General features: G+C 36.6%; 1 protein-coding gene across 1 annotated transcript in view; it reads left to right on the plus strand.

The window, feature by feature from the left end:
* rassf3 (Ras association domain family member 3) overlaps positions 1 to 8,158 on the plus strand; it is an 81,321-nt gene extending 73,163 nt beyond the window's left edge. The window contains exons 4-7 of the mRNA XM_067581773.1: positions 2,200 to 2,373; positions 4,056 to 4,143; positions 6,736 to 6,851; positions 7,787 to 8,158. Of these exons, the coding sequence (XP_067437874.1) occupies positions 2,200 to 2,373; positions 4,056 to 4,143; positions 6,736 to 6,851; positions 7,787 to 7,936 (528 nt within the window). The 3' untranslated portion in view covers positions 7,937 to 8,158. The remainder of the gene's footprint in view (positions 1 to 2,199; positions 2,374 to 4,055; positions 4,144 to 6,735; positions 6,852 to 7,786) is intronic.
* The last annotated feature ends 6,419 nt before the right edge of the window (positions 8,159 to 14,577 follow it).

Here is a 14,577-nt window from a genome sequence, read left to right on the forward strand (position 1 = left end):
AAGGAAAACAGTGTGGGGGGAGAACAATAGCAGGAATAACATCACATCACTCTGATGTGACTGCTGAGGAATGCCGAGAGCAGGAGGAAGGCAACGTGGATGTCGAATCATCATCAGCAACACCTTTCAATGTTAAGATTGCATGTTAATTTTTCTTCTGATGGATTATTTCGCAGCACTTGTAGATTATATAAAAAGATTTTTCTTCGTTTTTTAAGGGCGGAGGAATTCAAATAAAGTCGTCTGGAAACGTCGGTGAATACTTTTGGGGGGAAAAGATTTTATGATAAGAAATATTTTTCTACACTTAAAGCAGCCCAGGTGTTGTGGAAATTACCTTTTTTAGATTCAGCAAGTAGTCACATAAAAATAAGAAGGAAAAAAGTACAAATATGCGTCTAGAAGCTGCTGCTGAACAGCTGTAGATGTTTAACGTCAGAGCTGATAGTATCACTGTGAAGACACATCGTTCTGGTTATGCTGTTCTTAGTTATCCGCACCCTTTGTTTCTATTTCTGTCTTCCCCTCCTTCTTATTTTTCCTTTCTTTTCTATTTATGCCCTTCTTTGTCTTCTTATCTCTTCATCTGCGATGGCGCAAGTTTCTCTCTCTGTGTGTGTTTAGTTTCAGCTTGTGTGTGTTTTTTGGCTTCTAGTCGTGCTGATCTTGTTTGTCTGCTTGTGACCTTTACAGACACACACACACATATATATATATATATATATATATATATATATATATATACTAACACACACACACACACAGTCCTCCAGGCCCCATATGGAGTAATGGGATTTAGATACTCTTCCTCCGTCTGGGGCCATCTGTCCTGCAGGACATGCTGGGATTAATGGGTGAACTGGTCTCATCTGCAGAGATCATATAACATGAAGTGAAGCTCTAGAAACTTTAAATGTAGCTGACTGAGGCTTTTATGTGCTCGAGTGCAACTCTGATTTTAATGCTTTTCAATGTAAAGTTTAACACCTGATTTTAATTTAGTTTAACTCACATTTTAGCCATTTGATTATTGATTATAGTTAGTTTTAGTCAGGAGCATACTAGAGAAAATTATCGTTTAAATCATTTTTCAAGCAAAAATGTCAAAACTTTTCCAGCATCAGCTCCTCAAATGTGAGAATTTGATGCATTTCTTTGTCATACATGATAATAAACTGAATGTCTAGTTTTTAGACTGTTGGTCAAACAAAACAAGACATTTAAAGACGTCACCTTTGACCTATTGACCTTTTATTAAACAAAACAATTAATCGTGCAGCCGTAGATAATAAGACGTGTGATTCTTGATATAAATGCAGGTTTCGAATACGACTTAATCCTGCAGACAGTGTTCAAACAGCAAATAGTTCATCTGTCTGTCCGTCTATCATGTAGTTTTTATTCATTGACTAAAATTTTAAGACATTTCATCATAGTTTTACTTCCTATTTGTTTAAAAAAAGGAAGAAAAAAAGAAAAAAAGGTCGTCAACTACTATTTTTTGTCATAATTAATGTTGATGATATTAGCAGTGGTCATATCATCACATTAATCATTATTTTATTGCTTTATCATCCTAACATTTTCTGCTTTAACAGCGTCTCCCCAAACTGATGCTGCAGATTCACCCTGTTTCACTAAATTAAGTCCTGGTGATTTTTATCTTTTATTCTTCTTATCTGACCACAGGAAGTTATTAACTGAAACGATCCAAACAGTGATTTAGAGCCCGTTTTAGAGAAAATCTAGACTCCACCTCTCCACCGCCACACATCCTCCCTAACAGATAAAAGATGACAGTAATAAGTCATCTGAAATCATAATATTGGGATACTGACTTGGAGTGTTTTGTTAAACAAAGCCCAAATGTGAGAGGCGTGGCTCGTAGTGATGAATCTACAGAGAGTTATGAGCGACTCTGCGGCTCCTCTCGGCTTTACGGAGCTTTATAGCGAGTTTCAGCTCATTGTTTAGCTGTTCGGCTGCAACTTTACTGTTTTGGTTCACTCTCAGAGCTCTCGTAGCGTCGTTTTCAGCCTCAGCAGGTAGATGTTTATAGAGAAAAAGCTATAAAACTCTTTACTTTATTAGCAAGAACATAAGAAGTACTGTGTTGCCAAAGCAGGTTGTACAAATGATATACTGTACACTTTACACATAGTACGACTCTCACTCTCTCTCCATCTCTCTCTCTCCTAGGGTCATACTGGTGTGTATACTGGTTTCATCAAGGTCCAGATGGACCTGAGGAGGCCGGTGACGATGCGGGGGGGTCAGAGAGGAGCAGGAGGAGCCGTGATGCCGGAGGCCTTCTATCTGCCCAAAGGAGTCACCAACACCCTCCACATCAGCTCCAATAACACCGTCAGACAGGTGGCTGACACACACACACACACACACACACACACACACACACGTCAACAGCCTGCTGATTTAACTTAATTAGCATCTGATGACAGACGGGTTGAAGTCGAAGGGTAGACGGACGCCGGCTGATGTTGAGCTTTTATTAAAAATTGGATCGAGTCCAGTCGGTTTTGTCAATCTGGCGGTTTGTTTTCTGATATGTTCATTAAGCTGAACTGATTCAATACATCATTAAACCACAGCCACAGGACATATGTTCATTAAAATCAAATAACAAGACAACTAAAACATATTCAGGGCAAATATTTTTCTATAGTCCTAGTTCTATTGTCCTCTTTTTGCAGTAGATTTGCAGGAATTGTGGAAAAATTGCCAGCAGAGGAAGATGCGATTATGTAAAACTACTACCAATGAAGAGTCATATATATTCACTTCCTGTGTGCTGTGATGAAGTTACAACAACACAATATGTGACAATTGGTCCAAATCACAAGCGGTCTGTCGATTTGACCGTTTCATGTGGAGAAGTTGTGGTGAAATCACAAGACTTAATTATTGTAATCATCGTTTCCTGGAGGCACCTATAAAGTCAAAATAAAGAAGAAACAATAAGAAAAGGAAAACAGCTTCAGTTTCAGTAATAAACTGACAGTTTCATGTAAGACGTTTCAACCACAGCTCTAAATATGTGCTCGGTGTGCAATAAACTGTAGGTAACCATAGCAACAGCACTGCTGCTTCGTGGTTAACTCTTAATATCGAAACTGACCAAACCACGAGTCAAACTGTCTGCAAACACACGTATCAGTAGACGATGAAGAGGCTGTGCTTTAACTACAATAACAGACTGTGAGGTGTTCTAATATAGAAAATAATGCACAGATGAAACTGCATCGTTATCTTCACAAATTTTATATTTATAGGAAGATATTAGCTGTGGTCTAGATTAACGTTCACTTAAAGAATTATATGTTTAAGGTCAGATTGCTCATTAATATTCACCAGAGTGTCCATTGAATTGAGCTAATCAGCCACATGTTGTCATTAGTGTCAGTGTGACTGTGTCCAAAATTGCTCCTAATTTGCTCCTTGGAAACTCTGCTTTTGCTCTCTGAATGCTAACAAATCAATCGTCATGTTAACTTTGTTCAAAGCACAAATAGATTCTAATAGCAGGTTCTGTACTCATTCATCTTAAAATATGATAGTAAACCAAACAAATAACTGCATAAGTCAATAATCGTTTGTCATTTTTTAAACCAGAATGAATTGTTTGCTGGTTGTAGCCTCTAAAATGTGAAGAATCGATGCTTTTCTGTGTCATACATGATAGTAAACTGAATATCTTTTGGATTTTGAACTGTTGATCAGACAAAACAACAAGACATTTGAGGACATTTTTCACTATTTTCTGACACTTTTGTGCCATCACAAATAGGTAATGGTGCAAATTTGCATGTTAAGCAAAGGCGAAGCATTGTAACGTTGTATTTTGTTGCAAAAAGTAGTGTTCATGCTACATGCTGAGAACACCACATAGAGCATAAACTATCCAGAAGCTCAAAACGGCTGTTTCCCCTCTTATACGAGATATTTCAGCTCTCTATTGTGTATTTATTAAATATAAATAAGTAAATTCAGACTTGTCTAATGTCTCTGCGTGTTTTTTTTTGTGTGTGTGTGTTCAGGTGATCGTCGCCCTGCTGAACAAGTTCACAGTTGCGGACAACCCGGCCAAATACGCTCTGTACAAACGCTACAGCACGGAGGAGCAGGGTAAGACTCAGCGCCTACTGACTGTCTGTGTGTATGTGTGTGTGTGTGTGTGTGTGTGTGTGTGTGTGTGACTGAGAGAGAGACAGTGAAAGCGACAGAGCCAGAGACAGCGTTTCATGCCTCTCATGCCAAGCTCGGTATCAGATGCTTTGGCACTGACATAGTGTCAATGATGTGTGTGTGTGTGTGTGTATGTGTGTGTGTGTTTATGTGTGTGTGTGTGGGTGTGTGTGTTTATGTGTGTGTGTGTGGGTGTATTTCTGGACGCCTCGTCCTCATGTTGCCGGTTGTCGGATGCCGCAGGGCTCTCCCCACTATCAACAGCTGACCAGGAATACCCAGGAATACACACACACACACTTACATATATATATATATATAAATACACACACACTATGAATAAACAGCTGTTGCAGGGCTGTAGGGTATCAAATATGATCTTTCAGCCCACTAAGCATCTCCAAGTAAGGAAAAGACGGAGTTTATTAGCTGTATACAAGACCCTAAGTGACTTTCAGATCAATTAAATTTGTGCGTCTTGTTTTTATGTCTCGTTTGAAGCATTTTGCCCCCAAACTTTTATAGAGATTCGGGGTGTTTTTCCCCCTTCATGTTGCTGCTGTCATACAAGCCTCTGGTCTGGTTTTCGCTCATTACTGCAGTAAGACGTAGCCTGCTCATAAAAGACGACGTCTAGACAGAAGTCTGACTTAGATATACAGCATATGTACATGAGCTCATATATATATATATATATAAACTTATCAGACAACATCCGAGTTTCATTCAAGTCCTGACATAAAAACAAGATGTTAAAGTCTCGTCATCGCTCTTTTATCAGAAATGTGAAGCTGTGGGTTAGAAATGCAGAAATGTCTGTGACCTTCAGTTTCAGGATGAGACTGAATGACTCCAGTTGAGGTTTTGATAGAAACATCTAAAGACAAGTTGAATGTTTGCTTGAAAGAAAAGAGAAATAAATACACTTGGTTTGTTTTAACTAAGAATGTTTTGGGATCACAGGAGACTTGAACAGCAATAAATCTGTCTCACTGTTTCTGTTACTTTTTGTCATCTGGGTGATATTTATTTATATATGTACATTAAAAGTTTTCTATTTTTTTCTTATTGTCAACAATTCTCAAACCAACAATGAATTGATCTATTGTGTGTGTGTGTCAAAAGCCTGATTATATCTTGTTCCTCTGTGCCGTAGACCTCCGTTGTTGTTCCAAAAACTATTAAAAACACATCAGTGAGTCACACCGCTGCACTGGGTGACGTGTTGCTTCATTACAAAGAGTTTTCAGTACTGTAGTTTGTTTAGAAACGGCTCCAAACACTATAAATAGCGATCAAGTTTTCAGTCTCAGGAGAGTAGTTCTGTGTAAGGCAGATGCCACCGAGCGTGTGCGAGAATGTGGCTCCATTTGTGCTTCATATCACAACAAATTTGTACTTAAATTTCTCAAAGAAGTTCAGTATAAAGTTCTGTAAACAGAACTACATTCCCGCACATGCTCAGTAGCGTCTGCCTTACACAGAACTACTCTCTGGAGACTGAAAACGTGACGCTGTTATTAGTCTTTGGAGCCGTTTCTAAACAAACTACATTGACCAAAACTCTTCATGGTGAAGCAACATGTCACCCAGTGCAGCAGTGTGACTCACTGACATGTTTTTAATAGTTTTTGGACAATAACGGAGGTCTACGGCACGGAGGAATAAGATATATCAGGCTTTAGATACACACTTAATACTTGTTAGTAGATCAGTTCATGCACATGAGATTTGTTGACAGCAAGAAAAACAACCTTTAAACATGTAAATCAGCTGATACTGGTTGATCCCAGATATACTGTGTCTGTATTAGTGTTGATATTAGCAGACACGCTAAGTTTTCTGTTTTACGACATTATATTGACATTTCATAATGTGTTGATTGCTTTTTCATGTATTCTTGAATTTCAATTTTAGTTGTATATGTGTTTTTATTTATAGTTATTATGTATAATAGTCAAATATCTTTATTTTACTCTCAATCTACTAAAGGCGATATGGTTAATCTTTCTTAAAAAACACATTTTTAATACTTAAATTGATAATAAAGTTGACTGTTCAATAGTAAGTGATCTGGTATAATTGTTATCTTTGCTTAAAGTTGACTGTGAAACGTCCCGCTGCAGACACGTCCAACACAACCTTTAAATAACCAAAGTTGAGAGATGCTTCCTGAACATGTTTGTTCAAAAAATTATATCGTTATCAGATATTTATTCTGGAATATTTATTTGTTTATTGGTCTAACGATCCGGTATCGGGCTCAGATGTAAATACTTTGCTCAGTGTAACAACATGGATCTCTCTTTTTGTATAATTACTGTGGTTGTTAATGTGCCGCACCCATCCTTTCATGCTCTGCCATGTCTGTTTATACACACACACACACGCTGCAAAATTTAACTGCAGCGACCGCAGCGGTGCCTGCATGCGTGTGGTTTGATGAAACATGCACACTGTACAGACTGAATTAACCTCTGTGTGTGTGTGTGTGTGTGTGTGTGTGCGTGTGCGTGTGCGTGTGTCATGCAGTGTACATGTGTAAGCTGGCGGATGGCGAGCAGCCGTTGTTCCTTCGTCTGGTGGCGGGACCCGACGACGACATGCTCAGCTTCGTACTGAGAGAACAACAGACCGGAGAAGTCATGGTAAACGCTACACCTCCCCACTTCTTCTTCTCTCTTTTTAAAATGCAAATTCTAATATTTATAGTTACATTTTTTATTTCTTTATTCATCCTTGTTTTCATTTAATCATCCCCTTGTTTCTCTTCTTTTAACTGTTTGTCTTCCTTATTTTTCTTTCAGTAAACTCTACATATTGGTAAAAATAGTAACCTAACAACAACAGCATAATATAATAATGACAAAAACCATTATTATCATCATTATTATCCTAATTTTCATCAAATTAAGAAGAAGAAAGGACCATATTCACTGTACAATCAAGAGACAATCTGTTTACAATAAAGATCATCAATAGAAAGTGAACTTCTAGATTCTGTTCCAGAAATAAGAAAACTTCATTCAAAATCCCATTAATGTGTAATTACACTAATAACTAAAAATCCAGCCTTTGAACAGAACCTTTCTCAACAGTATGTCGTGTGGTTCGCTTCATATGTTTAGATAAGGGCTGGTAGCGTTTTGAAAAACGATGTAATATTGTTCTTTATTCGATATTTATGTTTAACGAAGACCATTTCCCCAAAGTCCTAGACCTCCGTGGGCTAAACGTCACGGCTCGACAGAAGAGACAGAGACAAATATCTGAGAGAAGCAAACAGTGTAGAAGTTTTTAGACAGCAGAGATTACAACTTGAAATTTGAATTTTATAGATATAGATGATACAAAGTTATGATGACGTAAGAACCGGCGCTGCCACGCTTCAACCTCTGATAGCAGCTGCTGTAGTAGATGCTGAGTTATCTTAAAATATGGAAAATAAACTCCATTAACACGCTTCATTTTTCACAAAGATGGATAAATGAGAGATTGCAGAAGCTAGTGGAACCAGGACGTGACATCTCTCTATAAACAAGTACTTTATCATGCTTGTTTTTTTTTTTGCTCCTCTTCTCAGTGGGATGCGTTCTCCATCCCCGAGCTACGCAACTTCCTGCGGATCCTCGACAAGGAGGAGGAAGAGCAGAGGGAGGCGGTGATTCGCCGCTATGAGACCTACCGCCAGAGACTGCAAGAGGCGCTGAGGGAGGTCAGAGGCCCCTCTTAGAGGATTAACCTCCATAAAACAGAACTACTTTACCCCCCCACCACCCCAGAGGGACGGAAGAGGTGTTTATTTTTACCTCCTCAGAGGCTAAAAATAGTGTACATTTTGACGGAGAGAGGGATGTGAACGCAGATCGAGAAGAGAGGATCCAGCGCCTGAAAGAAGGGATGATGCAGACAGACAGAGGGATGATATGACAAGAGGACAGGAAACAAAAAAGGACGGCAAGCAAAAAAAAAAAAGACGCCTGAACGGACAAAATTTGGATTTACTGGAGTTTGTTTCAGCCTGGATTCAAGACTTCAAACTGCTGCCTGCTCTGCTCCGTCTGCCTGCACACACCAAAGATTCACTCTGATTATCATTGTGCCATATTCATTCATCCTCTCTCCCTCTCTCCGTCCATCCCTCTCTTCTTCTTCTTCTTCTTCTTCTTCTTCTTCTTCTTTTTCTTCTTCTTCTTTTCTCACTCTGTCCTGCTATCACATAATTTATGCAGTGTATCTGATTCCTCTTTGTTTTTTCCTTTTTTTCATCCTTTAAACTTGTGAAAGACTCAAGGCCATACTGTACGTTGATTTAGAGTTTTATTTAATTTGTTTGTTGCTAAGGTCTGTACATATTTTTTTTTTCTTAATTTATATGGGTGAAGCTTTTTATTGTTTTTTTTTTTGTTTTTTTTTTTCTTAAAACAAAAAAGTCTTATTTTAGTTTATTCTACAGAGGCGGAGCAACAATCTGGTTGTTGACACAGATACAGAGAATAGTTAATCCAGACTTCTGCTAGAGGTGGATACACGAGATTAAATTTGGATGCACAAACAGGCCCATTATTTGCATTTATAATATGACAGAAATACCTAATCAATAACAGATATAATGACCTGGAAGTAAAGACGTCTTGATTGGTGTTTAGTTATGTTTGGTTTAGTTTGAAAGTTGAGAAATATTTCTGAAGTGAGAAAGGGACAATTAGTCTGCAAACTATGGAGTCTCGAGTGTGCCAAAACTGTATAGACTTTTTTTTTTTATGTTTAAGTATAATCAAAATGGATACATTTAAAAAGCAAGCAATTATAAATTGATTAATTAACATTATATTTAAGTGGTGAAATCAAAGTAAAAAAGATAATTCTTCTTTGAATTTTGTCCTCTAAATGATACATTGATAATTACATTTTAAAAAGAGATTTAAAACATTTAAAAGGCTTCTAAATTTTGCTGTTATTTATGTGTCTGCCTATCATATTGAATTTCATAATTAATTTGTCTCCTGCTTTAATAATTACACAGTTTTTGCAACTTTGCGAGCAGACACATTAGTAAACAATAAATAAATAAACTAAAAAGGTGATTTATTAATTGGAGACTTTAATTTTTTTTGTTTTTTTAAGAATAACACGAAAGATACATTTTCCCAAAATGCACAAGTAAAGTAAAAAATCTTACTTCATGTGTAATTTTTTTGCAAATTTATTTCATCAATTAATAATTGCTTTTTAAAAAAACTTTAATCATTATTTTATTGTTGTTTTTTTTATTATCATTGGCACATTTCAGACTCCATATGATGCTGCCTTGAAACTGTATGTTGTAGAAGGTGCAGAAAAACGGTTGTAAACAGACACACAAACATAAACCAAAGAGGAAAGGTTTCAACAGAAAACCTGATAGAGTAGAGTGTCAAGTAGAAGCTCACAAGCACAGGAAGTAGTTTAGTTTTGGTTGCGGTCTGTAAAAAGTGATGATTGTTTGTTATGACGTGTGGGAGACGCGAGTGGTGGGATTTAAAAGCCTTTGTTTGCATTTTCACACCACCAGCAGAGTTTGATGAAGCACAAACTGAACAGGTCGACACCGTTTGGATAGACGGTGACCCCTGACCTCCCACCCAGTATGGGCGGAGGCAGAGCAGTGAGAATAGACTGGTTTCTGGAAGTTGACATATTATGGCATTGAGCAAGTAGAAGACAAACATTAGATAGATGGAGGAAGGAAGGAGAGGAAAAAAAAACAGAAGTTTAGTTTTGTTTTTGACAGGTCAGAGGAGAAATACATGGGGTGAGATTGTCATAAAAGCAGCGTGACCATAACCTTGAGGACAATGACGGGATTTTCCTCGCCGTGATTAACTGCAAGTTTGCATTTATGAAAGCTCCTATAATCTACGGCTGAGAGAAAAGGAGGTCTGTAAGGGCTGATAGCTGCAGAGGACAGAGGAGGAAAATGGTCACATTGTCCGGACCTCCTCTGTCGATCCGTCTCTCTGCAGGCATTCATTTAAAACGCCTGTGTTTCTGCTCTTATCTCGAGGTAAAACGTGCAGCCGTGACCTCCTCGTCAACCCAAGGCTTTTTTTTTTTTTTTTTTTTTCTGCTGGATAAAAGGGAAAAATAAAGGAAGGACAGTGGACAGAGATTGAATACACAGAAGACAAATATGCACCAGCAAGTGCAAAAGACGGTACAAAAGTCAAAGTTAAGGCCTGTGTGTGCAGTTTGGGTTCATGAAAGGTTTCTTATAAGGTCTTTTGATAGTGCTGCAAGTAAATAGCTGCCTTAAAGTATGTTTATTCAATCTCTTCTTTGGTATATATATATATATAATCTATTTTACTGCATATGACTTGGAGACCAAAGAGGCTTGTTGTTCTGCTTTTAGAATCAGAAGTTGTTCTGCTATTTGATGAAACAACCGACAAATTAACTTAAATCAAAAAGACAATCAAAAGTATAAATCCTGGCTGTTAAAATTTATCATTGCTCAACAACAAATAAAACAGAGATGCCTCCTTGTTAGAGCTGGCAGGTACTGAATGAAGTCAAGCTGACGGTGCTGCGCTGCATTTCTATACAATACCGCCATCTAGTGGGCAAATACTGCAACTATTCTCTCATTTCTGTGTCAAACATGTATTGATCATCTTACAGATTTATTTTTGATTTATTTTTTTTATGTTATAACCAAAGATATTTTTGTGGTGTTGCCTGGAGCAAAGAATATTAGAGGCCTCGTCCCACTGGAGGGAAAATATATAGTGTAGAGTTTTATTTAAAGGGTAGTTTATTCTACTATCAAACACTGGGTTAATATTACGGAAGCAAAGAAAGGCCGAAAGGATTTTAATCTTATAAGCAATTGTGACATTTAAAGGGGCGTTACAACAATTTCATACATTAAGCTAAGTTTACCCTCCTTGTATAATGTCTTCTGTGGTTTTTCAGGAAGTAACAAAGTTGAAAAACTAACCCTGGTGACATCACTTTGACGTCATCAGGGTTTTTCTCAATTTGGATGACTTAAAAGTTTATTATGAGTTTGCTAGGTAATAGGTACTGTAAGTCAGGATAACTCAGCCTCTGTTGCATCAATCATGACCTTTTTTTTCATATTTCTAATCTGTTTCATACAAGTATCCAAACTTAATGGAAGTACAGTCCTAAATCATTGGAGTACCCCTGAATATTTAATGTTGAAATTTAAAAAACACTGATTTTTATAGTGGTTTGAATTCCCCTCTTACATTTCCAGTAGGTAATTTCAAGTTATGCCATTTTTAAAAACTTGATTTTAAGAAATTTTGTAGGTTTCACAAGTTCAGATTTGAAAAATTGAAATGCTCAATATGCAAAATTTACTTTGTTCACATTTAATTTGTCATTTTTGGATCTAAAAAAACATAAAATCAAGTTGCTCATATTTGATTTAAAAAGACGCCAAAATTCAAGATGGAAAAACATTTGGACTTCCAAAAAATAAACAGTCGATCCTGGATTGATTCAGTCAGACTCCTATCATGACAGAAGTGATGAATTATCAGTTGCTTGAAAGAAAAAAAAAAATTAAAATAGTTTTGGCCTTTCTTTGCTTCCATATGATATAATTTAAAATGATACAAGTGTCTGCATGGAAACAGTTAATGAATCTTAATATGTTGTTGTTGTTGTTTGTGTATCTGATAAACAACTTTAGCTGTTAAAAAACAACAGACCAGACCAGTCGTATCAACTAAACTATCTTTTTTTTTTTTTTTTTTGGGCACTTTAACTTCTAATTCAGGGAAGACGGGTTTTTGATTTTTTTTTTCTTTTTTCACCAGTTTAATCTGACGCCTGCGAACCGCCATCACACTCTGTACTTTTATCTTAACATGTAACACGCTGTGATGTAATCTTATTTTTGGAAGATCTTTGTAAAAGCTCCACTCATAATTTGATGTTTTTTTTTTTTTTCCCTTTTTAACGAAATGAAAGTGCAGCGTGACAGAAGTTAGTTTGAATTCTTATTTTAAGCTCTTTTTTTTTTTTTTTTTTTTTTTAATTTCGTGTCTGGATGAGCTTCCGTATGATCTGCTCCCAGTTAGCTGTAGACTGTGAAACGTTTGGTTGATTTTCGACTCTCGCATGTGTTCCGGTTTGTCTTTTTTTGTATACATACATGCTTATTACTGTACACACTACTGGGCTGTTCAACATTAAAGCATGCGTATATAAAACAGAGAGTCAGATAGTGTTTGGAAAATAGTTTAAATACTATTTTTCAAGTGCTGTCAGATCTGATATTATTGAAAAGTAGGCTTGTTGATCTATTATCTGTTATGAGAAGCTTTTGGGCCAGTAGTGTTGATGTATGAAGAGTTGATATACAGTATGATACCTGTTATGTATTCAGACATCTTGTTTTTAAGGCTGTTCAATCAGAATTAGAGGCGGAGAGCGAGCAAACGATCGGCTGAGCTTTGAGTTTGACAAAAAAAAAGGTCCACTTACTTGGTCTTTCAGACGTATCTCCTGGCCTTCATCAGCGGTTGGAGTTTTCATGGAGATGGTTTTGTTGTTATAATGAGATGTGGCTGAAAGCTCTGGAAAAGTAGACCTTGTTTAGACCATTTAGTTTGTCATAATGGCTGAACTGTATAACGATAATAATGCATCATATAATATGATTTTATTATTTTGTTTAGCTAGAATTACTTTTATACTTTTAGTTTTGTCTAAGTAACAGGATCAGCCTGATTTTATGGAGTCCCAAGGGTGCCCCGCAAATTTAAGGTAAACATTTAACAATGCAGTTTTCTTGCATCCCAAATTATTTACATGCTGTCAGTGAATATAAATTTCACGTCAGCATTATATCATGTAAAATGAAAGTTGATTTTATACTTGATATAAGAATACAGTATTTGTTTCTTTTGTTGTGTTTTTTTTTTTTTTAATTACTAATTTATTACTGTTCAAAAAAAATATTTGGTTCAAAGTTAATTCTTGAGCTTGGAAACAGCTGTTGAAGAAAAAAAAATCCCATCAAGATCTCGTAGCTAGCTTTACTACCTGTTCTGGAGCTTTCAGTCATATTTTATGATCCTAATCAGCACAAGAACTGTAGATTTTAAAATTTCCAGTTTTTTGAGCACTTTTAAGGATAAAAAAAAAACATCTATGTTGGTTTAAAAGCTGAGATTCAAAGTTCACAAAGTTGTGACCTTGAGTTGAAGAAACCAACTCATGATATGACTGAAAGCTCCAGAACAGCTGCTAAATGGACCCTGGTGGTGAGATTGTTTTCTCATCAGCTCCTGAATGAGTTACTTAAAATATCAGTTTAAATCTCATCTGTTTTTAGGCTCTTGAGATCAGTTTTGTGCGATCTGTGTCTCTAGTTTGAACAGCCAAAAACTGTAATGTTAAATTCAAAAGCCAAAGATCTGTGTGTGGCTCTTCTGCCGTTTACTAATTTTTTTTTTTTTTTTTTTTCCAACAATGCTGTTTTTGTTGTACGCAGGGACTGACTATAATCAGAAGACGCCCTGTAAACCATCAGGTTTATCTCACGATTGGTTCCTTGTAAGCTTTTGAGTGCAAAAACACACTCTGTTAATGGAAAAGGAGAAAAAAAGGTCAACGGGTTTTAATTTCAGACCGAGTTGCAAAGTCCAAAGTGGGTTCAGAGAAGATTAATTCTCTAATTTCAATTCATTAATCTGTCTACTCAAGATTTATATTAATAAAAGTCATGTTTAGGGACGTTTTTATTTGAATCTTGGCCCTCGGCTCGGTCTGAAAGCTCTGGCCTCAGCAGTGCCTTTCTAAAGTTTGACAGCAGCAGAATGAGGAGCCGCAGACAGAAAACAAACCTGCAGGAGAAAAATCATCAGATGTTGCTTTTTGTTGTAGGGGAAACAGTAACTGCGGCAGGTTTATTTTTGTAGGTTTATCTTTGAATCGTTACCAAACGTGGCCTTTTCCTCCTGACAGAAGGCGGGCGGCTGCATCTATTAAAGGTGAAATTAAAAAAGCAAAAAAGAAAAAAAAAGGGCGTCTGTGTTGTGTCTCTTTTAATTTAACGAGGTTTTGTAAAGAAACTTCCTCTCCAGCTTTTGATCGTGTGAGACCTTTTGAGGTTGGATTATGATGTTATGCTAAGATTATTTTGGAAATTGATTTTTTTTTCTGCTGTTTATTATATTTAACGATAACTGAAAGATCACTAGGAACATTTGCTGCTTTTTTCTTATAACTGAATATCATATAAATTGAAATTTGGGGCTTTGAACTGTTGAACAAACAGAACAAGACATCCGTAGACGTCACCTTGGACTTCTTCTACATTCTGACATTTTATTGACTAAAAAAATGTATCAC

The sequence above is a fragment of the Thunnus thynnus genome, chromosome 23 (assembly GCF_963924715.1).
Source record: "Thunnus thynnus chromosome 23, fThuThy2.1, whole genome shotgun sequence".
Lineage (NCBI taxonomy): Eukaryota > Metazoa > Chordata > Actinopteri > Scombriformes > Scombridae > Thunnus > Thunnus thynnus.